The 27,834-nt window shown below is 43.5% G+C and overlaps 1 protein-coding gene across 4 annotated transcripts in view; it reads left to right on the forward strand.

Annotated features, from left to right (window-relative positions):
- The window catches only part of TULP3 (TUB like protein 3), a 133,931-nt gene that overhangs the window by 13,806 nt on the left and 92,291 nt on the right, over positions 1 to 27,834 (forward strand). For all 4 annotated transcript variants that reach the window (XM_084859951.1, XM_084859953.1, XM_084859952.1 and 1 more), the window contains exons 3-4: positions 2,647 to 2,809; positions 26,646 to 26,822. In XM_084859951.1, coding sequence (XP_084716077.1) covers positions 2,647 to 2,809; positions 26,646 to 26,822 — 340 coding nt within the window. The remainder of the gene's footprint in view (positions 1 to 2,646; positions 2,810 to 26,645; positions 26,823 to 27,834) is intronic.

Consider the following 27,834-nt stretch of genomic DNA (forward strand, 5'->3'; position numbering starts at 1 on the left):
GTTGGGTTCTTGGGACCTACTGACAGCTGACAGATGGCTGTCCAGCTTCATCATGAACGCCTCCAGTGTGGGAGAGCCCACCACCTCCCTAGGTAATTGGTCCCACTGTCGTATTTTTTTATTTTATTTATTTATTATTGCATTTATATCCCGCCTTCTTTCCTCTTTCAAGGAACCCAAGGCGGCTTACATTCTCCTCCTCCTCTCCATTGCATCCTCACAACAAGAACCCTGTGAGGTAGGCTGGGCTGAGAGTCTGTGACTGGCCCAAAGTCACCCAGTGAGCTTCCATGGCCAAGTGGGGACTAGAACCTGGATCTCCCGGCTCCCAGTCATTCTTATGTTCGTGCTTCTAGGGCACCCTTTGCAGCCTGGTCCCCCCCTCCCCAGATGTGTTGGGCTGCTACTCTACTCCCATCATTTTCTGCCAGTCATTCTAGCCTACTCTGCAGGGTTGATGTGAACATGAAAGAATGAGGACAGGCACTTCAGAAAAAAATGGATTTAATAAACAGGAAGTTAACTATGTACAGATACCCACCCCAACACACCCCAAACTTGGGAGGTTGCTGCCTTACTGCTAGGACTGCTGCTACCACTCCTCCAGCTTGTGAATCCTCCTTTGTAGAGGGTGATCTGTAAGCAGCTTGTGAAACTTGGTTTGTAGAGAGTGATCTGTAAGAGAGGAAATAAGCTTTCTGTCAGTCTTGCAGGACTGTATGTGAACAGCGCAGTCCTCCCCCCAACACCACTGCAGGCACTTACAGTTCCTGTTAATGGAGCAGTGATATCATTCCACAGACCGGAGTATGTCCTCCACCCAGGTGGTCTGTGTCCAAATGTCTGTCTGAGTCCCCACTGACCATATGGATGGTGGAGGCTCAGGACTCCATTGTGCTGTGGTGCTTGTAATGTGAGGTGCAATATGCATCACTTGACAGGCAAGCAACATTCCCCTTTCCTGCCCTTCAACCAGGCACATTGCAGCATCCTTACTGTAGCTCGGGACAGGAATGGGATCCTCTTCCTCCTCTTCCTCTGGGAGGGCTGTCTCCTCTGGGGAGGCTGGTTCCTCCTTCTCCACCACTACTGCTGGTGTTCCTTGATCTGGCTGTTTGGGTTTGAGTGGAAAGAGAGGTTGTTGCCCACATGCACGCATGCACACACACACTTATCAGCCAAGATACTGAGGTCTCATATTGACTGTCACCCAAGATTCAACAAAATTCCAACCATCCTGCACAGAGTTGGAGTTTTCCATTGCTGTCATCCATTTTGGTTCATTATGGCTCCTCTGGTATTTGCTGAATACAGTGGTTCTTTGGGCCTAACAGATCCAGATTGCCAGACTTCTGTACTTTTGGTAGCACCTTCCTGTTCAAATAAAATAAATTCAGTAGAACCCTTTTCCAGAACCTTCTCCAAAGGAGAATATGCCTGGCCTTATCTATCTATCTATTTATCTATCTATCTATCTATCTATCTATCTATCTATCTATCTATCTATCTATTCATTCATTCATTCATTCATTCAAAGCATTTTAATACTGCTCTTCAGTCAAAAGGCTCCCAGAGCAGCTTACAAGAATAAATAGACATTCCCTGCACTCAGACTTACCATCTAAAAAGACTTGAGACAAAAAAGGGATTGGGAAGAAGGAGGGGAAAAGGCATGATGGCGATGCTTGATTCAGTTGCCCGGGTGGATGGGAATATTCTGGAACCAACTGAACTCAACTTTGCACTGCATCTATGCACCTTCTTGCATAGATGCAACTGAACTCAACTTTGCACTGCATCTTTGCACCTTCTTGCCTGGCATATTCCTACTTTCTTCTCTTCTGCAGTTGCCATTCTTTGAGTTCTGTTTCTTCCATACCATCCCATCAGGACAAAATCTTTCCTCAGAAACCCTTCTAGTGGCAGTGGAGGGAGGGAGGGAGGGGCCATGGCTGGGAGCTAGATGGTGGGCAGCTTACCAAGTTGTGTCTGCTTCTTCTACTAGCATGAAATTATTACCTAACTATCTGCATAAATCATTGTATCTTGGATACAATTAACTTTACCCATCCTATTCTTCAGTGGTGGAATGCCAGTATAGATGGCACCAAATTTTTGTGTTTTTAATTTGACCTCTGAAACTTGGTAAAAATCAATAGAGTTGATGATGTTAGCATTTCTCAGCTCACTCAGAGTATTTGCATTAAAGATGTATCCCAAAGCTGCTGCATAGTCTCTGAGACGGAATTCAGTTTGCATCTTGAGTAACCAGATGCTGGAAGATTCTTTTGTGACAGCAGTTGGTTTTCTGTCCTGATTTAGATTGGTCATGGTGGTTGGAACTTTCAAATGGTAACTATGTAAACTATTCATAACCTGTTTTACTATAACATCAGATCTAAAGTAGTGGAAGAAGTGGACATTCTGAGACCTTAGTGATATGTGTCCTTTCTCATTTTTTAACCAATAGAGTATTTATTATATAACATTTTCTTAGCTTTGGACTAATCTGAAATAGTCTTTGATCGAAAATAGACTAAGAAGTCCCTCCTTCTTAGTCTGAACTACTGCACCAAACACTACAGTCTTACAGGAATTGTTAAGACCTTTTGCCAGGAGTATGTAAATGATTTTATTCTTTGACAGAGAACTCTTCTAGAAAAGAAGCAGAGGAAGAAGCGCCGTGAGCCCTTGATGGTACAGCCAAATCCAGAAGCAAAGTTGCACAAGTTGAAGCCCAAAGTGTGTGAGGAGCAGATGCCCTTAGTGGGGCCCCATGCCCCAGCCTACAACAGCGTTGTCCTCCATGGTGAGAAAAGTCTTCATATGGATAGTAACCGTCCTAACAAAACCACCAAATTCATGGGCAACTGGCACTCTAACACCTTATTAAATATTCTCAAATAAGGGATCCATGTGTAGCAAAGTACATAGCTAATCATTTGTCAAGGTTGAAAAGGACACATATTAAAGACATTAAGAAGCTGCATAAAATGCACAGCTCAGACAACACACCCTTACTCATCTTGAGTGAAAAGCAGGCAACGTGTGAGGAATTCCAACGAGATGTCCTCTTCAGAGACCATTAATACTCTATCCAGTTAATGACTCTGTAAATATTTGACGCCCAAACAGCATGCCTGAAATCATTATTATTATTATCATTATTGTCATTTCAACAAATACCAGTCCTTATTTGCTATTGTGTTCATGTTTTCCACAAAATGATAGAATGAGGGGTTGCTGTGTTAGTCGCAGCAAAAAAAAAAGAAAGTCTTGTAGCACCTTAAAGACTAAGAAATTTATTCTGGCATAAGTTTTCATGGACACTGCCCATGTCATCAGATGCAGTAATTTTAACAATTAAAATATAAGATGTGCTAGTAAATGAAAATTGGATTCTTACTCATCTTGAGTGAAATCCCATGTTAGTCCTACTTGGAAGAGACCCATTGAAAGAAATATGACTTAAATTAGTCATGACTGACTTAAGTTCCATTCATTTCAATGGGTCTAAGTAGGACTAATTTTGGATTTAACCCCTTATTACTTAGATATTACAGACAATGTTCTGTGTTAACAGACAAGACAGACCACAGAAGTGGGTAAAGGAACATATAACAGATCATACCAATCTGCTTCATGGAAATTTTATTTATTGGTTTATTTATTGAACTGCAATCATGCCTTTTTACTAAAATTGTGTGTGAGCAAGTGTACCAGCTGAAGTTTCCAAACACTTTTCAAAGGCAGCCCCACATAAAGCACAAAGAGGATGTAACTAAGGTGTGTGACACTGTGGGCATGTCTAACATCTCTAGAGACAGGCACAGTTTGTGTACTAGCCTTAGTTGTGGAAACACACGCCTGACCACCATCATAAGCCTCAAAATTCTATTGCTTATAAAAATGGCACCTGTTGAGCAAATAACATGAAACTTGTGCCCATGATCTACTTGATGAAGTCTACCATCGTGCCAAGTTTCAACCCAACCCCATAAAAATTGCTAGAGGTAAAGCACATTTAAAAGTACTGAAAATTGACACTCTTTTTACTCCAAATTTTGAACATGTATTCGATATATTTCTATCAAATTTGGTAAAAACTACTTACGTACTTTATTCAGGGTTCTCAGGGGGGCAAGGCAAACTTTCATTGGTTTGGTAAATTTCTGAGCAAATGGTTCAAATTTATTAAGGTTTTCCTGCCCTGTTAAAGTCCATGGCAGCCACTTCTGGCAGTGTTGTGTTGTGCAGGCTCGTTTTCATTCTGAATCTAGAATGCTGTCAATATTCCAGAGTTTTCAGAGGGATTCTGTGTATTAGAGGGAATTGAGTGGATTATCTGTGCAATGCCTGTTCCATTAGGTATGGAATGTGACCTCACAAGGAGCAGAACCCTAGCATGGGGGGATAGGGAGGATTTAACCCTCCTCTCCATCCTGCAGAATGCCTGGAATATCCTTTTTGTCCTGAGGATCTGCCACAGTAGATTCTGAGAAGGAATTTATATCAGGCAGTTCTGAAGAAGAATGGAAGATTTGAGAGAGGAAAGAGACTGGGAGACCAGAAGGAGAGTGAATTAATTAAAAGCACCAGCTAGAAAAGGCACTGGAGCAGGGAACTGCAGCCAGCTGCAGACCACATTCATCCAGCAACAGCTTTGAGGCCAGAGAGTGACAGGCTGATGCCTGCATTTCCATTCCAGCCCAGGGCTGTGTAGCAGCGGCTTCCCTCCAATTTTTTGGACTTTGTTTGTTTGTTTGTTTGTTTGTTTAGAGACATACCTTAAATTGTATAGTTATCTGAATTGGTCCTATTGATTCCTTTCCTCCTTTCCCCTCCTTATTAAATACATTCTTGGCAGGAAAACATTTTTGACTTTCATTAGCATTTTTATTCAATTCTGAAAGTTTCATAGTGGTGTTTTTGGTGGGTAGTTAAAATATACACAACGCACACAACTTATCTTTTTATAATGGTTTAGGTACAACTAGTAACTTTTCTAGAGAGCACAATCATATGCATGCCCCACTAAACACAGCAGGACTTATTTCCATGTAGATTAGCAGAATTGTTTTTATGAGCAATTGCTTGCATTTTTTTTAAAGTAACCCAATAATTTTCAAAAATACATTATGTTAGGAAAATTGTTTGCGAAAATGTGTATATTAGGCAACAATGCATACAAAATGCATGTATTAGGACAGATGTGCAAAAAAACCTTATGAATTTTCATGCAAACTCAAAAAAAATATCTCAGAGTTCAAGATGAACCAAATGTAAGATTTGAAAAATGAGAAACTGAGGGAAGGCAACACTGACAGATTCACTCATCCCTAGTGTGAATTCACCTATTATCTTAGATCCTCCTACACTACTGTGAAGATAAACAGGGAGGGGATGACAATCATGTAAGCTATGTTGAGGCATTTCATTCAGGAAGAAAGGTGGGATAAAAATGAAATTTTTAGAACGAGTGTAATGTGTAGATACTTGGCATATTTATGTATAACCCCTGCTACTTTTTCCTAATTATTATAGGGCATCTGTAGTGGCCCAATGTTAAGAGTGAGTCAGCTGAATTGCATTCCGCCAATATAACCAGAAATTGGGGCGGGGGGTTATATGGTTTATGAGACAATAGCTCAACAGATTGATCTGAAACTTGGCAGTGTAGGAGAGGTGGGTTTGAGGATGGCCTGTGACAATTTTGAGGTTAAAAGGGGCAAGGAATCACTTATTTATATGAATTTAGAGTTTGATGATTGCCCACCAGCAGTTTCACAGATACCGTCTGTGTGTTTTTCCCCATAGACGTACATGGGGTTTACTTCATGGTAACATTTCTCCATTTGTACAGCATCTCTTGGGAAACAGTTTGTCATCTTAGGTAAGGGAGGATTTGTATGTGCTGTGTCCCAGAAGAAGTATAAGGTATTTGTAGGTTTTGAAAAAAGTGATTTTTTTCACCCAGTTTATCCAATGGAATTTTATAAGCTCATATTTGCAGGATAGGAGGGGAGTAACCTCGGAGAGAGCAAAAGGGTGGTGTTTCAGTGGGCGTGAGGAGACTGGAGAGGCCAGGATATGAGCTATGCTGGGGTCTCTCCAGCCTCCTTCCCTCGCCCTCTGAAGCATTGTTGCTAGATGGGCAAAAAAGCCTGTCTAGAGAAAAATGTAGGGTGGGCAGGCAAGGAGGCAAAGATTGCCTCTGCTGCTTCTCCCACCCTGCATTGGATGATCAAAAGCCTCTGAATTTGGGGGCTTCCGATCATTGAGGGTGCAACTGATAGGACTGTGCCCCTACTGCTCTTAGGCTTAGCCTTAGCAAACAGTTTTTTAGACTGAGTGTAGTGCAGCCGAAGCAGCCAGCAGCGTGATTTGTGATAGCTACTGCCAGCACACTGCAGAGATGAAGAGCTCATGGGGGGAAGAAGTGGGAAGCAGTAAGTAGGTCATTGCCCTCCTAGCCCACACTGGCCAGCTGTAACTGAAGTATTTCCTTCCCATCTAATGCCAATATGCCTGTCTTGACAAATTATGGTTCTCCAGCATTGTTGTGAACTTCTCAGGCCTCCAAATAATTCACAAGAGTTATTTCCTGTAATGTCTGTAGTTTCCATTTGTGAATTTATTTCATTTTTCAAAACACATGCATCTCTCTAATACTTCTATAATCTGCACTGCAAAATTTTCTTCAGATAACAAATAATTTCAGATATAACTTTATTGGAAAATCTGCTGTGACTGATTTGAGAGATCCAAAAGATTTCCTTAGAATATTATCTACAAAGGTTTGAGACATATATGCCTTTCAAACACATATTTCTATACTATAAGCTGAATTATGTATTTTTTCCCTTTGTTGTCCCTTTGTTGTATTTTGAACATGGATTTTTTTTATACAGCATGCTCCTTCTACTCTACCCGAAGGATTTGAGCTGGACTAGTTTTGCGGCCAACCTGTATTGGGATGGCACACATGTGGAAGAACACTCTGTCCTGACACTGGTTGTGAGCAGTGGACAGCTTAAGCCCCCTCCATCCCTAGCTAGTAGTTTTCTGCTCAGGGTTTGTTTTGGAACTTTGTTCAGTGATTGTAAAGCAGACCAGTTCAACTTGGAATGACTTGGAGAGTGCCCAGTCTGACCAGGGGTTGAATCTGAGGCGAGATTTATGGAAAACCTACAAATGGCAATAACATTATTATTTTTTAATTGAATTTCATTTCCAGACATAGTAGACAGTACAAAGGCAGCAGACTTTCAGACAAATAGGTTCAGCCATTCTGATGGTAGGCGTCTTTCAAATTTGATTTTTTTTAAAGATAAGTACCTATAACTGTCTGTGGTTGTTTTGTTTTTTAACAGATAATTTGTTAACAGTAAACAGATGATATTTGCAGCATAGTACCTCTTTTGTGACCATAAAGTCTGCCAAACTCCGGACTGCAGGATGTGGGTTGCAAGAGGAGTCTTTACGGTTTTAGGGTGGGAAAACGTTTCGCTAATTAATCCTGTTGTTTAGTGGGCAACGTCTATGAACACAGCAGACATTGTGGAGGTGCCTCTTGATAAGAAACATGCCAAATTACAGAGAGATAAAAGCAGGGGATTTTGTTCTAAGTTTGTTTATATTTATTTATTAAATTTATTACCTGCTGTTCATTATAAAATAATCCCAAAGGGGGGTACAAACAATAAAGCACAGTAAAATAGTACAGCATTGACAAAAACATAAGCAGGGGAGAACAGTAATAGATAAATAATAGTTTACCTGCTGCAGCAAAAGAAAAGTGAGAACAATTCTGTCAAAAGTCTGGGTAAACAAGTAGGTCTTCAGCTGGCACAGAAAGCTTGTAAGACTTTATGCCACCTGTATATGAGGGGGGAGGAATTCCACAGTTGAGTGCCTGTATGGAGAATGCCCTCTCTCAGATTGCCACATACTGAACTCCAGGCAAATGTGGCACTGTCAAGAGGGCATCCCCCCATAATCTTAATATGTAGGCAGGTACATAAGGGGGAAGGTGCTCCATCAGATAGCCAGGCCCTAAGCTGTGTAAGGCTTTATATGTCAGCATAAGCACCTTGAATGTGGCTCAATAGTTTATTGGCAGCCAGCGCAACTCCTTCAGGATGACTGTAATATGTTCCCAATAGGGTGTCCCACTCAGCAGCTTAGCTGTGACATTTTGTACTAGCTGCAGCCTCCTGGCCAACCTCACAGACAGTTCCACATAAAGATAGTCCAGTCTTGAGGTTACCAGTGCATAGATCCCTGTGGCCTGATGCATTAATCTGGGGTTCTGATCTTGTCAGGATCCTTACCAAAATAGATTCGGGATAAGCCAAAGTGAGACAAATTCACAAATGGATCAGTTTAACAGTTTATTGATTATACATCTGATAGTAAATAGATGCGGAAATAAAGCAAAGCAAAGAACCGCAAATCTCCTTTGTGCTGACCGAAGCTGGCGACTTCCCCCACAGCCACGCATGGATCTGGGTTCCAATCAAGATACACAGGCCCCTCTTCTCAGACTGATACTCAGTTACCCAGGTTGGTGTGCACACGTTTTCCCTCTGGCGCAAACCCAAATTGGTTGGGCCGTCGTCCATCTTTTATACCCTTTTCCAATTTCTTAGTGTGTGCTCAAAGCATCACAGGAAAGTAAATGAATTACTTCCCCTATGAGTAAGGGGTCCCAACATTCCAACACAGGGGGAAAGAAAATCCTCATTTCCTCAGTGCAATAGAAAAGTAAAGCAAATAGAGGAAATTAGGCAGCTTTGTAACTGTTGACATGAGGATTACACCCTTATCAGCATTAGACAGCTAGCAATTCTTAACATGTGGATTGGTGCCTGCTTGAGAAAAACCTATGTGAGTTGCCTAATGGCCTACTCTAAGAAACAAGAAACCTTCCTCAATTTTGCCTTTATACATTTAATAAATTCTGCAGGGCATGTCTATGAAAACTCACTAAACCCTTCACCATTTCTTCCAGTGTCCAATCCACTACACCAAGCTATTTCTGTCCAGGAATGGCTGTAGCTGGTATACCAAGCAAAGTCGGAAAAAGGCACTCCTTGCTGTATAGGCCACTTGTGTCTACATAGACACAATTGGATCTAGGAGCGCCCCCACAGTATACATCTGCTCCTTTATAAAGAGTGCAACCCCATCCACAGGCAACTTCCCTAATTCCTGGACATGGGAACCACCTATCCACAGTGCCTCCATCTTGTCAGGATTCAGCCTCAGCTTATTGGTCCTGATTCAGCCCACCACTGCATCTAAATACTGGTCCAGGGCCTGCACAGCCCCTCCTGACTCAGATAATATAGGGAAATGGAGTTTGGTATCATCAGCGTACTGATGACATTTTTACGCCATATCTCCTAAAGACCACCCACAAACAGCTTCATATAGATATTGAACAGCATCTGGGACACAATGGAGCCTTGAGGGACCCCACAAGTTAACTGCCATGGGCCTGAGGTATAGTCACCCAGTGGAGGAGGTAGCAGCATGCAGACTGAGGAGGCAAAAATGAGTGTCAAGTGCAAGTATGCCTTAGGCCTGTGAACTGAATTGTCACATGCAGGGTGACAATCACCAAGCCCCTCTAGGCAGGCTGGCAGCAGGCAGGCAGAGAGATAGGCAGCTAACTGAAGTAAGAAACAGTACATGTTTGTCAGGCAGGCACAGTTCCCCTATTAATGTGTAGGAGCACTATGATAGAGCAGCAAAAGGGGGTATGGATTGAGAGTTGAGATATTGCACTGAGAGAGCAGCATGAAGTGTGGCAGAGGCAGGAAGGCAGGTGGTGGGGGTGGAAGAGGGCAGTTTGAGGAGGCAGCAAGGAGTGTCAGTCTCAACTATGCCATAGGCCCATGGGTTGGCATGCAGTGAGTGTGACACCCACCAAGGCCCACTGCTTCATCATCCATGCACTAGGCAGATGAGCAGGGAGACACAAGCGGTGGTGGACGCAGGCAAGCAGTTTGAGGCAGCAATGAGTGCCATATGCAACTATGTCTCAGGACCATAGGTTGGCACATACTGATCATGATGGCCACTGATGGAATGCTTACTAATGATGCCTCCTGTTAGAAAGGCAATTAGCAGAGTAAAAACAAAAGGCAAAACAGAATGAGCGTTTCCAAGTCCCACTTGCACACGTGGCTATCTTAGAACAATAACAGAGAGACCAAACTCTTCTTCAGTGAAAGAAAAGAAAACAGTTTACTTACAAATATTCTTGCATATACAGTGCAGGTACAGTGTAGAATTCCAAAAGTGTTTGTTCAGTCCATTTCACCGGCTGGAGCAAGAGCAAAGACTTGTTCTCCCAGCAACGGTGGAAAGTCAGAAAGATTGGCTCCGTAGGGTTGTATTGGAATTAAAAAGTGTCCCTTGCCAAAAACTGGAGGGGGGGAATGCAACCCCCCACCATGGATTCTGTTGCCTCAGGGCTTCATGGTGGTGGTGGGGTTGGTTTTCCCTCGCCAAGCAGATTTTCGGCAAGGGGCGATTTTAAGTCCTAATACAACCCTATGGAGCCAATTGGCTCCATAGGGTTGTATTGGAATTTGAAAGTGCCCCTTGCTGAAAATTGGCAGGGTGGAGAAATCCAACCCCCCCGCCATGGATCCTGTTGCCCCTAGGATCCATTCCAGGGGGCTGGAATCCCCCCATCCGATTTTCAGCAAGGTATGCTTTAAAATTAAAACAAAAATTAAGCACATTCCCCAGGCACAGGTAGGTGCAGAAAAATTCCCCTGGTCCCATTTTTTTGCAGAAACGGGGCTGGTAAAAAAAGAGGAGGGCTCCGACCATGATCAAGATCATGATCAAAGCTGGGAAGGGTGGGATTGTGGGGGCGAAGGGGGGTGACAGCTAGGTGTCATTTGGTGTCATTTGGGCACCATTGAAGTGGTTGTCACTGGCAAGGTAAAAAGGGCATAGGCAGTGCCTCCATAGGGTTGTATTGCAATTTATAAGCACCTCTTGCTGAAAATTGATGGGGGGGGGGGATCCAACGTCCTGTCATGGACCCTGCTGCTCCAAGGATCCCCCCGCAGTTGATTTTTGGCACGGAGCACTGAAAAAAATTGCATACAGTCCCCAGGAACTGGCAAGTGTGAAAAATTTCCTAGTCCCATTTTTGCACAAAAATGGAGCTGGAAATATAATTTTTAAAAAGGGATCTGATCATGACAAGATTGTGATCAGAGTTGGGAAGGGGACTTGGTCTGCCCCCAAGTCCCCTGGAATGCTGAGTGGAGGACTGAGGGGGAGGGAGAGGGGATGAGAGGTCAAACAAACCATGCACTGCGAGTTGTTTGCCTGATCGTCTGCCGGGTGTGCTAACCACGCTCTGTGGGTTGTTCACAAAACACAGTGCATGGGTAGTCACCCATTAGGGGCTAGCATCTTGTGTGAATGTGCCCAATATAATGCACAGAGTTCAAGAGAAGGGCAGATGTACATGGGAGACAGTGTTACAGAATTGGCCTGTGCTGAGTGTTTTCAAACTATAGGTCCAGTATTTAGGAAGAGTTTGGCTACCCATAGCTGGTCAATACACTTTAAACAAAGCATATACCAAAAATTGTTTTAGGGTGCAATCCTATGCATGTTTAGTCAGAAAAAAGTCCTACAACTCCCAGCATTCCCCAGGGAGAAGGGCGTTGCTGGGAATGCTGGGAATTGTAGGACTATTTTCTCTCTAAACATGCATAGGATTGTGGCCTTAGGTGAATTTAATTTTAATTCATAATAACAAGAATTAGTAGGGGGAAAACCTTTTGATCCAGTTTTTATTTTTATTAGAAATACACTTGTAGCATCACATCAAATTATAACTTACATAAAATGACATAAAACACAAATCATTGCAAACACTGAGACATTACTATTCTTTAGACATAGAACATACTAAAACCTATTACAAACAATAAAAAGCAGTGATCCCCATCAAATACCTTAAACAATAAAACATCTAGACATCAATACCCTTTAAACAATGAAACGTTAAAGGACAATAAATTAGACAATCAAGGAAATGGATTACCATGTATCACACCTTGCTTTGCTCTTTGGTACTGCATCTTTCAGATAAGTTAATAAATAAATTCCAGGATCAAAGGATATAGTATATTGCAGAACGTTACTAATATTAAAATAATTTATTTCCAAAATCTCCTTGCGTCAGAACAATTCCACCAAAAAACCATAAATTCTGTTCTTCCCTTTCCACACTTCCAACTAATATCCTTAGAATTTTCACAAATCTTAGATAACTGTAAAGGAGTCATGTACCACTCACTGAGAAGCTTAATTACATTTTATATTAAAGACACAGAGGCTGTATATCTGTTTAAGTTATTCCAAATATATTTCCATATTTCATCTGATGGTCTTACTCCAAGTATTTTATCCCATCTTTGAGTGTAATCTGGTCTTCTGTGTTCTTCAGTGCGCATTATAATTTGGTAGATTTGGGTTAGCATCTTTTTTGGTTTGTCCCCATATCTGGGACAATTGTCTTAATCCTCACTCTTGATTTCTTAAGGCTCAGTCTTAACTAGATAGGCGGCAGCCTCTGAACTCAGAGGCGACTGCCTATCCAAAGCAAGGCAGGAGAGGCACAGGGGGATCGTTCCCTCCACACCTCTCCTGCCTTGCTATTTTTCACTAGACAGCCGTTTTGGGCTGTCTAGCTGCGGGGGGGGGGGGGCAACTGGGAGAGGAAGCTGCCATACGACACATTGGATGTGTTGTACGCGCAGCTCTGCTCTCCCTGCCCCAAAATGCCCCCCCCCCCGGAATACCCCCTTTCAGTCGCTCTGCACTCCTCTTCTGAGCGCGGAGGACAGGGCTTCTCCGCGCTGCCTCTGAGGTATTACGGACAACGGGGGAGGTCGGTTTTCTGGGAACTGGCCTCAGAGTGCAGGCTCCTAGGTCAGTTCCCGGAAATGAGCATATCCTGTGGCCCCCTAGACAGTGTCCGGTGGCCATAGGATTGCTCCCTAAATCAGCTATTTAAATATTCTCTAATTTGAAAGTATTCAAATAATAGTGATCCTGTGTTAAGTATTATACTCTCCAATTGGTCTAAAGGCTTAACCTGATTACCATCAATCCAATCAACAAATTTATCAACCCCATATTGTTGCCATTTTATAAAATTACCAACTACTCCATTTTTTAAAATTGTGGCTCAAATAAGACTGAAGCCATTGAGGGACATAAATAGCCTCTTAGTTTATTCCAAACTGTCAGTTAGGCTGTAATAATACAACTGATTTCCTTTAACAAATTTCTGTCTTTCAGATTTTTCCAAAACAGGGCTTTTAATGGTATTTTAACAAAACTTTGATCTGAATTATCTATATACAGTCAGGGACAGAAATATTGTAACAAGGATAACTGTTTTGGCAGTTGGCCTCTGTACACCACCACATCGAAGTTGAAAGGAAACACACCCAGATGGGAGCGAGGTCAGGACTTTCAGCTGTAATTCAAGGTGTTGGACAAAAGTGGGGCACTAACCATTCAGGAAGGACAGCCAGTGGCATACACACACACCCATCATTGGTGGCTCATAAGTAATGGAACAAATCAATATCATTTCAAACTTAAGGATCGCCTTTAATACCTGGATGAAAATCCTTTGCAGTCAATGACTGCCTGAAGTCTGGAACCCATGGACATGATCAAATGCTGAGTTTCCTCCCTCGAGATGCTTTGCCAGGCCTTTACTGCAGCTGCCTTCAGCTGCTGCTTGTTTGTGGGTCTTTCTGCCTTCAGTCTTGTCTTCAGTAAGTGAAAAGCATGCTCTATTGGGTTGAGATCAGGTGACTGACTTAGCCATTGAAGAACATCCCACTTCTTTGCCTTGAGAACCCCTTGGGTAACGTTTGCTGTATGTTTTGGGTCATTATCCATCTGCAATATGAAGCAGCATCCTATCAGTTTGGCAGCATTCGGCTGAATGTGAGCAGAAAGTATAGCCCTATACACTTCAGAATTCATCCTGCTGCTTTGATCAGCAGTCAGGTCATCCATAAACACCAGTGACCCGGTTCCATTGGCAGCCATACATGCCCATGCCATAACACTGCCTCCACCATGTTTGACAGATGATGTGGTATGCTTTGGATCATGAGCTGTTCCTTTCCTTCTCCATATTTTCTCTTCCCATCATTCTGGTGCAAGTTAATCTTTGTTTCATCAGTTCAAGAATCTTATGCCAGAACTGGGCAGGCCTTTTTAGGTGTTTGCTGGCAAAGGCTAATCTGGCCTGTCTGTTCTTGAGCGTTACCAGTGGTTTGCATCTTGTTGTGAAGCCTCTGTATTTACCTTCATAAAGCCGTCTCTTGACTGTAGACGTTGACGACGACATGCCTACCTCCTCAAGAGCGTTCTTGACTGGCTAGATGTTGTGAAAGAGTTCCTCTTCACCCTGAGCAGCATTCTGCGGTCATCCACTTTAGTTGTCTTCCATGGTCTTCCAGGCCTTTTGCTGTTGCTGAGCTTGCCAGTTAATTCCTTCTTTTTCAGGATGTTCCAAACTGTTGTACTGGCCACTCCCACTGTTTTTGCTATCTCTCTGATGGGTTTATTTTGTTTCCTCATCCTAATGATGGCCTCCTTCACTCGCATGGACACTTCTTTGGACCTCATGTTGGGAGTTCCAGTGAACAGCTACCAAATGCAAATGTAACACTCAGAACCACCTCCAGGCCTTTTATCTGCTTGATTGGTCATGGGGCACCCAGGAAACAGGCCACAGCTGGCCATGCAGCTGCTTGTCAGCCATTTGTTCCATTACTTATGAGCCACCAACGATGGGTGTGTGTGTATGCCACTGGCTGTACTTCCTGAATGGTTGGTGCCCCACTTTTGTCAAACCCCTTGAATTACAGCTGAAAGTCCTGACTTGGCTCCCATCTGGGTGTGTTTCCTTTCAACTTCAATGTGGTGGTATACAGAGGCCAACTGCCAAAACAGTTATCCTTGTTCCAATATTTCTGGCCCTGACTGTATCCTTCTCTAATTTCATAATTGTTGTTGTTGTTCAGTCGTTCAGTCGTGTCCGACTCTTCGTGACCCCATGGACCATAGCACGCCAGGCCTTCCTGTCCTGCACTCTCTCCCAGAGTGTGCTCAAGTCCATATTCATTGCATCGGTGATGCTATCTAGCCATCTCATCCTCTGCCGTCCACTTCTGCTTTTGCCTTCAATCTTTCCCAGCATCAGGGTCTTTTCCAGTGATTTTTCTCTTCGCATTAGGTAGCTAAAATATTTGAGCTTCAGCTTCAGTATCTGTCCTTCCAATGAGCACTCAGGGTTGATTTCCTTTAACTTTGACTGATTTTACCTCCTTGTAGTCCAGGGGACTCGTAAGAGTCTTCTCCAGCACCACAGTTCGAAAGCATCAATTTTTCGGCGCTCAACCTTCCTTATAGCCAGCTCTCGCAGCCATACGTTGCTACTGGGAAAACCATAGCTTTGCTTATATGAACCTTTGTCGGCAAGGTGATGTCTCTGCTTCTTACTATGCTGTCTAGGTTTGCCATAGCTTTCCCCCAAGGAGCAAGCGTCTTTTAATTTCATGGCTACAGTCACCATCTGCGGTGATCTTGGAGCCCAAGAAAATAAAATGTGTCACTGCCTCCATTTCTTCCCCTTCCATATGCCAGGAAGTGATGGGGCCAGATTCCATGATCTGAGTTTTTTTAATGTTGAGTTTCAAACCAGCTTTTGCACTCTCCTCTTTCACCCTCAACAACAGGCTCTCTTCGCTTTCTGCCATTAGGGTGGTTTCATCTGCGTATCTGAGGTTGTTGATAATTCCCCCGGCAATCTTAATTCTGACCTGTGATTCATCCAACCTGGCGTTTCTCATGATGTACTCTGCATATAAGTTAAATAAGCAGGGCGACAATATGCAGCCTTGTCGTACTCCTTTCCCAATTTTAAACCAATCGGTTGTTCCATGTCTGGTTCCTACTGTTGCTTCTTGACCCTCGTACAGGTTTCTCAGGAGAAAGGTAAGGTGGTCTGGTACCCCCATCACTTTAAGAATTTGCCACAGTTTGTTGTGATCCACACAATCAAAGGCTTTAGCGTAGTCAATGAAGCAGAAATAGACATTTTTCTGGAATTCTCTTGCCTTCTCCATGATCCAGCGAATGTTGGTGATTTGATCTCTGGTTCCTCTGCCTGTTCGAAACCCAGCTTGTACTTCCGGTAGCTCTCGGTTCACATACTGCTGAAGCCTAGCTTGTAGGATTTTGAGCATCGCCTTGCTGGCATGTGAAATGAGCGCAATTGTGCGGTAGTTTGAACACTCTTTGGCATTGCCCTTCTTTGGAATTGGAATGTAAACTGACCTTTTCCAGTCTTGTGGCCATTGTTGAGTGTTCCAAATTTGTTGGCATATTGAGTGCAGCACTTTAACAGCATCATCTTTTAGGATCTTAAATAGCTCAGCTGGAATACTGTCATCTCCACTAGCTTTGTTGTTAGTAATGCTTCAAAAGGCCCGCTTGACTTCACTCTCTAGGATGTCTGGCTCAAGTTCAGTGACCGCACTATCATGGCTATCAGGGACATTAAGATCTTTCCTGTATAGTTCTTCTGTGTATTCTTTCCACCTCTTCTTAATCTCATCTGCTTCTGTTAGGTCCCTGCCTTCTTTGTCCTTTATCATGCCCGTCTTTGCACAAAACGTTCCCTTGAGATCTCCGATTTTCTTGAAGAGATCTCTAGTCTTTCCTATTCTATTGTTTTCTTCGATTTCTTTGCATTGTTCATTTAAGAAGGCCTTCTTGTCTCTCCTTGCTATTCTCTGGAACTCTGCATTCAGTTGGATATATCTTCCCCTTTCTCCCTTGCTTTTCGCTTCCCTTCTTTCCTCAGCTACTTGTAAAGCCTCGTCAGACAGCCACTTTGCTTTCTTGCATTTCTTTTTCTTTGGGATGGATTGAGTTGCTGCCTCCTGACCTCTGTCCATAGTTCCTCAGGCAGTCTGTCTATCAGGTCTAATCCTTTAAATCTATTCCTCACCTCCACTGTATATTCATAAGGGATATAATTTAGGTCATACCTGAATCGTTCAGTGGTTTTCCCTACGTTCTTCAATTTAAGCTGAAATTTTGCAATAAGAAGCTCATGATCTGAGTCACAGTCAGCTCCAGGTCTTGTTTTTACTGACTGTATAGAGCTTGTCCATCTTTGGCTGCAAAGGACATAATCAATCTCATTTTGGTATTGAGCATCTGGTGATGTCCATGTGTAGAGTCGCCTCTTGTGCTGTTGGAAAAGAGTGTTTGCTATGATCAGCGTGTTCTCTTGGCAAAACTCTATTAGCCTTTGTCCTGCTTCATTTTGTACACCAAGGCCATGCTTGCCTGTTATCCCAGTGATTTCTTGACTTCCTACTTTAGCATTCCAATCCCCTATGATGAAGAGGACATCTTTTTTTGGTGTTAGTTCTAGAAGGTGTTGTAGGTCTTCATAGAACCGATCAACCTCAGCTTCTTCGGCCTCAGTGGTTGGGGCATAGACTTGAATTACTGTGATGTTGAATGGTTTACCTTGGATTCGTACTGAGATCATTCTATCGTTTTTGAGATTGTACCCCAGTACTGCTTTTCCCACCCTTTTGTTGACTATGAGTGCTACTCCATTTCTTCTAAGGGATTCTTGCCCACAGTAGTAGATATAATGGTCACCTGAATTAAATTCGCCCATGCCTGTCCATTTTAGTTCACTGATTCCGAAGATGTCGATGTTTAATCTTGCCATCTCATGTTTGACCACCTCCAGCTTACCTTGATTCATTGATCTTACATTCCAGGTTCCTAAACAATATTGTTCTTTACAGCATCGGATTTTCTTTTCACCACCACACACATCCACAGCTGAGTGTCCTTTCGGGTTTGGCCCAGCCGTTTCACTCTTTCTGGCGCTACTTGGAAATTCCCTCTGCTCTTCCCCAGTAGTATATTGGACAATTTCCGACCTGAGGGGCTCATCTTCCGGCGTCATATCTTTTAGCCTTGTGATACGTTCCATGGGGTTTTCTTGGCAAGAATACTGGAGTGGGTTGCCATTTTCTTCTCCAGTGGACCACATTTTGTCAGAACTCTCCACCATGACCTGTCCATCTTGGGTGGCCCTGCACAGCATAGTTTATGGCTTCACTGAGTTACGCAAGCCCCTTTGCCGCAACAAGGCAGTGATCCATGAAGGGGAATTCATGATACCAGTCCATAATTCACATTAAACAATTTGTTTGAAAATAGCTCTTCAAATGTGGTAAAGAAACCCCGCTTCTTTTCTATTGATAATTATTGTTATAAACTTTATTCTAGGTTTTTTATTCTCCCACACAAATCTATTAAACATATGTTGCCATAAGTTAATTCTTGATTTTGATATCACTATAGGAATATTTTGTAATAGGAAGTTTATTTTATCTTGTTCATCTTTATGGCTGCTATTCTTCTTAAAAATATAGTTTAAGATGTTCCATCTATCCAATTCCAATACATCATAATTTAGTATTTGTAAATATTCATTTGCAATGGAAAACTCAATCCCCAAATATTTTGCTGACATTTTGTTAACTTTAAATTTTTCTTACTTTCAAGTATCATTAATTCCTGTTCTGTAAAATAAAAAGTTAACAACTCTGATGTAATAATACTAATCTGACAGCCAGCTATTTTACTAAATTCCTTTAGGGCGCAATCCTAGCGGTTAGATGGCCATACGATAGGTCAGTTCCCAGGAACTGACCTCGGCGCCCACGCTCCAAGGTTGGTTCCCTGAGAACCGACCTCCACCCCCTTCCGTGCTGCCTCATAGGCAGTGCGGAATGGCCCCGCACTCGGAAGGGGAGTGCGGAGCAGCGAAAACAGGGCGTTCTTGGGGGCGTGCTGGGGTGGGGAGGCCGGAAGTGCCATTCTGACGCTTCTTATGCATCGTCCTGCGTCTGCCCACCCCACTTCAAATTTCTGCGGCTAGACAGCCAAAATCAACTGTCTATCTGCGAATGCGGGGCGGCTGAAGTGCGGAGGGGTTGATGCCCTCTGCGCTTCTCCTGCTCTGCATTGGATAGGCGGTCGCCTCCGAGTTCAGAGGCAGCCGCCTATCCCGATAGGATTGTACCCTTACAGTGTTAAAAAATAAAATTAAAGTTCCAGTTCCAGATTGATCAGGGAAACATCATCTTCATATGCACAGACCTTAATTTCTTGGGGCAGTGTCCAATAACATCATCCCACAAACTCTAATAGCGCTAACAGAGCTCTGCTGAGTCTTTCTGTTGCACAAGTGGTTACCCATTTGGTGGTTGCCCAACTGAGGTTTTCTCTACTGAGGTTTTCTCGCAAATCCCACAAAAACAAACCAGAGATGAGCTTGCAGTATCCCCTAGTTTGGAGGAAGTCAGTAAAGCCATTAACCAAATGAAAAATAATAAAGCTAGTGGACCCGATGGGATCCCTGTTGAAGTCTTTAAAGAAGGTGCGCCTGAAGCGACACAACAGCTTCACAAGCTCATCGAAAAAATCTGGATGAGGGAGGAGATCCTAGCAGACTTCAGGGATGCCATAATTATCACTCTCTTTAAAAAGGGTGATAGAACAGATTGTGGAAATTATCGAGGCATCTTCCTTCTAGCTATGGCAGGCAAAATCCTGGCAAGGATCCTCGCAAACCGCCTTCTACCTATCTCAGAAGACATACTTCCTGAATCCCAAAATGGTTTCCGCCCTTCCAGGGGGACAGTGGATATGATCTTCACTGCATGACAGCTCCAAGAAAAACGCAGGGAGCAAAACCAGCCTCTGTACATGGTGTTTATTGATCTGACTAAGGCCTTCGACACTGTAAATCATACTGCTCTCTGGACCGTCCTTCTGAAAACAGGATGCCCTAATAAATTTGTGAACATCTTGCGGCTCCTCCATGACGACATGACGGCAACAATCTTGGATAACAATGGCTCTCAAAGTGATCCATTCAAAGTGGGATCAGGCGTTAAACAGGGATGTGTCATTGCTCCAACCTTATTCGCTATCTTCATCGCTATGATTCTACACCTTGTTGAAGGGAAACTTCCCGCTGGTGTAGAAATCATATATCGAACAGATGGAAAACTTTTTAATCTCAGTAGGCTGAAAGCAAAAAGTAAGGTAATCCTCTGTCATAGAACATCAATATGCTGATGATAACGTAATCTGCGCACATTCAGAGGAATATCTCCAAACTATCGTAAACATCTTCGCAGAAGCATATGAAAAGTTTGGCCTCTCACTTAACATCAAAAAAACCAAAGTGCTTTACCAGCAAGCACAAACCAATCCCTCTGTAGCGCCATCAATCCAGCGTAACGGTGTGATGCTGGAAAATACCTATCATTTTTCTTATCTTGGCAACCATCTCTCCACAAAAGCCGACATCGATGCTGAAATTCAACATCGTCTGAGCTCTGAGACTGTAGCATTCTCCTGAATGAAGTGCAGAGTGTTCGAGGATCGGGACATTTGCAGGGAGACCAAAATGCTTGTTTACAAAGCCATTGTATTACAACCTTACTGTACGCCTGTGAAACATGGACCATCTATAACTTGATGGGTGAAGTGCCAGATGACTGGAGGAGGGCTAATGTCCCTATCTTCAAAAAGGGTAAAAAGGAGGAACCTGGGAACTACAGACCAATCAGTCTGACATCAATCCCTGAGAAAATTCTGGAGCAGATGATAAAGCAATCCATCTGTGAACACCTTGAAAACAATGCAGTGATTACTCAAACATAGATTCAAGAACAAATCCTGCCAGACGAATCTGATCTCATTTTTTGATCAAGTAACCTCCCTTATGGACCGTAGGAATGCTGTGGACATAATACACCTCGACTTCAGCAAAGCTTTCGACAAAGTGCCCCATGATATCCTGATAAGCAAACTAGCTCAACGTGGACTAGATGAAACAATGTTTCGGTGGATCCACAGTTGGCTACAGGATCGGACTCAAGGAGTGCTTATCAATGGGACCTTCTCAAACTGGGGAGAGGTAACGAGTGGGGTACCGCAGGGCTCAGTCCTGGGCCCAGTGTTCTTCAACATTTTTATTAATGACTTGGAGGAGGAGGTGCAGGGAATGCTGATCAAATTTGCAGATGACACAAAATTGGGCGGGATAGCTAATACTTTGGAAGACAGAAACAAAATTCAAAGTGATCTTGATAGACTGGAGTGCTGGGCAGAAAACAACAGAATGACATTTAATAGGGAGAAATGCCAAGTTCTGCATCTAGGAAAAAGAAACCAAATGCACAGTTACAAGATGGGGGATATGTGGCTCAACAACACTACCGTCGAGAAGGATCTTGGAATTGTTGTCAATCACAAGCTGAATATGAACCAACCATGTGATGTGGGTGCAAAAAAGGCCAATGCTCTTTGGGCTGCATTAATAGAAGCATTGCTTCCAAATCCCGGGAAGTACACGTTCCCCTTGACTCAGCCTTGGTTAGGCCTCATCTAACTGTACTCTGTCCAGTTCTGGGCACCACACTTTAAGAAGGATGCAGACAAACTGGAGAGGATTCAGAGAAGGGCAACAAAGATGATCAGGGGCCTGGAAACAAAGCCCTATGAGGAGAGACTGAAAGAACTGGGCATGTTTAGCCTTGAGAAGAGAAGACTGAGGGGAGAGATGATAGCACTCTTCAAGTACTTGACAGGTTGTCACAGAGAGGAAGGCCGGAATCTCTTCTCGATCATCCCAGAGTGCAGGACACGGAAGAATGTGCTCAAGTGACAGGAAGCCAGATTCCGGCTGAACATCAGGAAAAACTTCCTGACTGTTAGAGCAATACGACAATGGAACCAATGACCTAGGGAGGTGGTGGGCTCTCCCATACTGGAGGTATTCAGGACGAGGCTGGACAGCCATCTGTCAGGGATACTGTGACTTGGATTCCTGCATTGAGCAGTGGGTTGGACTCGATGGCCTTGTAGGCCCCTTCCAACCCTACTATTCTATGATTCTATGATTCTAACTTCTCAAAAAATTCCACCAACGCTGCCTCCAAAAAATTCTTCAAATTACTGGGGAAGACCGACGGACCAATGTGAACATACTGGAAGAAGCAAAAACCACCAGCGTTGAAACAGTGATTCTCCAACATCAACTTCGCTGGATCGGCCATGTTGTTCGAATGCCTGATTATTGTCTTCCAAAGCAGTTACTCTATTCCCAACTTATGAATAGAAAATGGAATATTGGTGGACAGCAAAAGAGATTTAAAGATGTTCTTAAAGCTAATCTAAAAAAATGTAACATAAGCACTGAGAACTGGGAAGCTCTAACTCATGAGCATTGCAACTGGAGGTCAGCCTATATTAAAGGCGCTATGGACTTTGAAGAAGCACGAGTACAGAGCAAAAGGGAGAAACGAGCTCAGCGGAAGGCATGTCAAGCAAACCCTCACCGTGACCGCCTTCTACCTGGAAACCTATGTCCTCACTGTGGGAGGCTGTGTAGATCCAGAATCGGCCTTTACAGCCACCTGCAGACGCACTGCTAGAGATTAACGTGTTGATTGACCTATCTTCTATGAATTTGTCTAGTCCTTTTAAAGAGTTATCTATATAGATTCTATCTTTGGAAGACAATCTTACTCAGTCACGAGTGATCGCCATGGTGATGATGATTGTGGAATCCAGAAACTGTTGTCCCTCCTTCAGATTAAATACCATTACTGATTTCCAGTAGCAAGAGCCAGTGATTTTCTTGAGTCCCTTGTCACACTATTGTTAAGGAAATATCCAAGGCAGGTTAGGTTGACCAGTCAGAAATTTATTAAAGTACATCACAGCCATGGGAGAGACAGATGAAACCGTGTTTCTCACCCTGCAAAAGAAAACAGGATGCATTTATTCAAACTGAAAGTTGGAGAACAAAGAAAATACACTATGCATGCTCAGAAACCAATTAGTACTCAGCAACAGTCTTATTAGCACAGCGGCCTTCTTATCTTTAGGGATGAGTTACTTTGGTGGATAGGAATTTCCTGCATATGAGCAAGTTACAGTTACGTTCTCATGGTCAGACACATACACATTCTCTAAATCCTATCAGGCACCTTGCCAGAACCAAACTACTTACAGGCCTAGTCAGGCCTACCTTCACAGTATCGAATGACAAGATGTGATGGGCCATTGACAGAATTGCTCCTGAGCACCCTCTTTGGCACTGTGGAGTTCAGAGGGCTCCTTGTTTTACCAAAGAGCTTTGGACAATGAAACAGGCCAGAAGACAGTTGGAGTGCAAGTGGCATAAAACTCATCATGAGGGTGATTGAACATGCATGAGAGCACATAATCGTGCCTACTGCATGGTGGTGAAAGTGGCAAAGAAGGTTTATTTTGCTACTTCTATCACATCCTTGAATTACTGTCCAGCTGAACTCTTTCAAGTGATTCAGGGGTGGCTGTCTACCTCAGTGAATCCAGCCTCAGAGGCCTTCTGGATGAGTTTGAATGAGTTTCAATTTTTGAAGCCTGAGGAGGTGGACAAGGCACTTGCATCTGTGTGACCCACCACATGTTCTCTTGACCCTTGCCCATCATGGCTTCTTTGAGTGGTTGAATCAGGGGAGTGATGAATGCATCACTGAGGGATGGTGTGGGCCCCATTGACTTGAAGGAGGTGGTGGTGCGACTTCTCCTGAAACAAACCTTCCTCAATCCAGAGATTTATACTATCACACAGTCACAAATATCCCTTTTGGGTAAGGTGCTCGAGAGAGTGGTGGCATCTCAGCTGCAGGTGCTCTTGGATGAAACTGATTATCTTGATCCATTCATGTCTGGATTCAGACCTAGTTTTGGGACAGAATTGGCCTTAGTCACCCTGATGGATGACCTTCTTAGGGTGAGGGACAGGGGGAGTGTGATCCTACTGATTCTTCTCAATCTTTCAACAGCTTTTGATACTGTTGGTATCCTCCTAAACTGGCTCAGTAATTTGGGAGTTTGGGGCACCATTTTACTGTGTCTGATCTCTTACTTACAGCGTCAGTTCCAGAGAATAATACTGGGTGACTGTGCCTCAGCTCCCTGGCAGTTGAACTGTGAGGTGCCACAGGGCACTATTCTGTCCCCAGTGAAGCCGTTGGGAGTGGACATTAGGAGATTTGGTAAGGTGTCATCAGCATGCTGATGACACTCAGCTCTGTTTTTCTGTAACAACTGAATTGGGAGAGGCCATGCACATTCTGAACTGGTGCCTGGATGCAGTTATGGGCTGGGTGAGGGCTAACAAATTGAAGCTTGAAGAGACACCATGGGTGGGTGGTTCTCAGATCTGGGGACTGGGTTGCTGACAAGTTCTGGATAGGGTTGCACTCCTCTGAACAAACAAGTACACAGTCTGGGGGTGCTCCTGGATCCATCCTTGTCAGTAGAAGCCTGGATGAACTCAGGGCTCAGAGCCCCATTACCAGCTTCGGCTGGTGCGCCAAACATGTATATTCCTGGAGAGGGATAGCATAACTGCTGTGATCCATGCACTGCTAACCTCACAATTAGACTACTATGTTGTTGTTCAGTCGTTCAGTCCTGTCCGACTCTTCGTGACCCCATGGACCATAGCATGCCAGGCCTTCCTGTCCTCCACTCTTTCCCGGAGTGTGCTCAAATTCATATTCATTCCATTGGTGATGCTATCTAGCCATCTCATCTTCTGCCGTCCCCTTCTCCTTTTGCCTTCAATCTTTCCCAGCATCAGGGTCTTTTCCAGGGAGTTTTCTCTTTGCATTAGGTGGCCAAAATATTTGAGCTTCAGTATCTGTCCTTCCAATGAGCAGTCAGGGTTGATTTCCTTTAGGATGGACTGATTTGACCTCCTTGCAGTCCAGGGGACTCGTAAGAGTCTTCTCCAGCACCACAGTTCGAAAGCATCAATTCTTCAGCGCTCAGCCTTCCTTATAGTCCAGCTCTCACAGCCATACGTTACTACTGAGAAAACCATACCTTTGATTATACGAATCTTTGTCGGCAAGGTGATGTCTCTGCTTCTTACTATGCTGTCTAGGTTTGCCATAGCTTTCCTCCCAAAGAGCAAGTGTCTTTTAATTTCATGGCTACAGTCACCGTCTGCGGTGATCTTGGAGCCCAAGAAAATAAAATCTGTCCCTGCTTCCATTTCTTCCCCTTCTATATGCTAGGAAGTGATGGAGCCAGATGCCATGATCTTAGTTTTTTTAATGTTGAGTTTCAAACCACCTTTGCACTCTCCTCTTTCACCCTCAACAAGAGGTTCTTTAGATCCTCTTTGCTTTCTGCCGTAGGGTGGTATCGTCTGCGTATCTGAGGTTGTTGATAATTCTCCCGGCAATCTTAATTCCGACCTGTGATTCATTCAACCCGGCGTTTCTCATGATGTACTCTGCATATAAATTAAATAAGCAGGGCGACAATATACAGCCTTGTCGTGCTCCTTTCCCAATTTTGAACCAATCAGAGTGCAGCAGCTAGGATGTTCAGCAGAGCACCTAGCTATACTCACATAACACCTGTATTAAAAGAACTGCACTGGCTGCAGTGCAGTTCTTTTAGCTACTGAGCTACAAAATAGTTAAAGGTTTTGCTGTTGACATACAAAGTCCTAAATGACTCAGGACCAGGCTACTTAGCTGACCTTCTTATTTTATTATTTATTTATTTAGTACATTTATATCCCTCTACTTTTCCTCTTTAAGAATCCCAAGGCGGCATACATAATCCTCCTCCTCTCCATTTTATCTTCACAACAACCACCCTGTGAGGTAGGTTGCACTGAGAGTCTGTGACTGGCCCAAAGTCACCCAGTGAGCTTCCATGGCCGAGTGGGGACTAGAACCCAGATCTCCCAGCTCCCAGTCCAACACTCTAGCCACTACACCACACCGTCTTCCCACATATATACCCAGTTGACCCCTGAGATCTTCTGAGGAGGTATTACTGGTGGTTCTGTGGCCAATGGAATGTCGTCAGCTAGTGGTGTGTAAACAGGCCTTCTGCATGATGGCACCCACCCTTTGGAACACTCTCCCATGTCTGGTTCAAGAGGCAGAAACAGTAGCAAGTTTTAAAGCCTCTTGAAAATATACCTATTCGCACAAGCTTTCCCTGACCTGTGAAGAATTCTGTTACTGACCTGTTGTTGTTATAGTATTGTAATGTTTTAAGATGTTTTTAATGTTTTAATTACTATTTTATCTGAGCTGTTATATTGTTACGTTGTATTTTAATGTGAACTGCTTAGGGATTTTAATATATTAAGTGGTACAGAAATATTTAAATAAGAGCCTCCATGTTCAGATGTAGTCTACTTCCGAATACCAGTTGCTGTTGGGTAGTCAACAGGCTTCCCGGAAAGACTGTTGGAAACAGGATGCTGGACTAGCTGGGCCCACTTCAGTATGATCCAGCAGGCCTCTTATACAGCTTGCATAATCTAAGGAACTCTGGAATGTGTAGTATTTAAGACACCATATCTTACAGGAATTACTTAATTGCTATCCATCACATGTTTCAACAATCCATTTCACTCTGGCTAACAGGCATTGACAGTCCAGCTATCTTTCTGAAACCAGTGATACAAGAATGGGGGGCTGAATGCCAGATACTTTCAGTTGGATCATCCACAACAGAAGAAGACACTGAGCTAGAAAAGAATGAGGAAGCTCAAATAGATACAGCTTCCAAGGTGGATCTGCAAGAGATCATGCAGAAACAAGGTGAGAACTGCATATAAAGAGTGGTTTAACAGGGATCTGAATCAGGATTATTTCAATTTATACTACTAGTATTATAATTAGATATTTTATGATAATATCACATTATGAGTGTGCCTAGGGTTTTCTCTACTTTGAAGTTAGATGATAATTTCCACATCACCTACTGGCAGAAGATCAGTGTTTTCCCCCCAGTTTATTTTGCAGTTAAGGGCAGATTCAGATAATAAACTTCAGTGGCATTTAGTGGAAGCCAGTGGGGGAGGGGCGGAGGACAGGTCAGCAGAGGTGGAGCCAACGGGGTCACAGGAGGTGAAACAGTCTTTGTATCCCTGACAGCCAGCAACCCCATACCACAGAAAGGAAGAACTGAGGCACATAAAGTTTTAGATTGTACATGCAAAGGAAGGGGTGGGGAAATCACAGCTGCGCAAAAGAACTCATTTGGACCCACATTCTCTTGTTCCGGAAACAACTCCCATTCCACAGAGAATCATGAGTGAATGGGGGGGGGGGCGCTGTCACACAATCACACAAAATCATGATGCTGCCACCACTAATGAGGATATTCTCAGAGCCAGATAGCCAGGGCCAGCTAAAGGCCATGATGGACCCCAGGGTGGCCATCTTCAGCCTCCTGTTCTGCCCCCAATACTGACTGAACTCACTACAGAAGATGCACACACACAAAGAGAGAGAGAGTCAACAATGTACAATAATAATGCAGAAATATTTTTCACTACATATTTTAGTGGAAATCATCTTCTACGCTTTCCAGGAAGCAAAAGACTTATCTCTCTTCCATGGCAGAAAATACAAACACAAGCTTCTCTTTTACAAAATACAGCACACAGACACAGAACACATAAACATATGTTGATGCACTCTCTCATACACACACGCACATACTCAAGAAAGAGACATAAACTGACTTGCTGCCTCTCTCAGATGCAACAGCCAAACAGGATGCAGACGTACATAGCCACTGGTGGCCCAGGACATTTTGCTGCCTGAG

The sequence above is a fragment of the Heloderma suspectum genome, chromosome 5, assembly GCF_057233095.1.
Source record: "Heloderma suspectum isolate Gila_16-S chromosome 5, 16-S_ref, whole genome shotgun sequence".
Taxonomy (NCBI): domain Eukaryota; kingdom Metazoa; phylum Chordata; class Lepidosauria; order Squamata; family Helodermatidae; genus Heloderma; species Heloderma suspectum.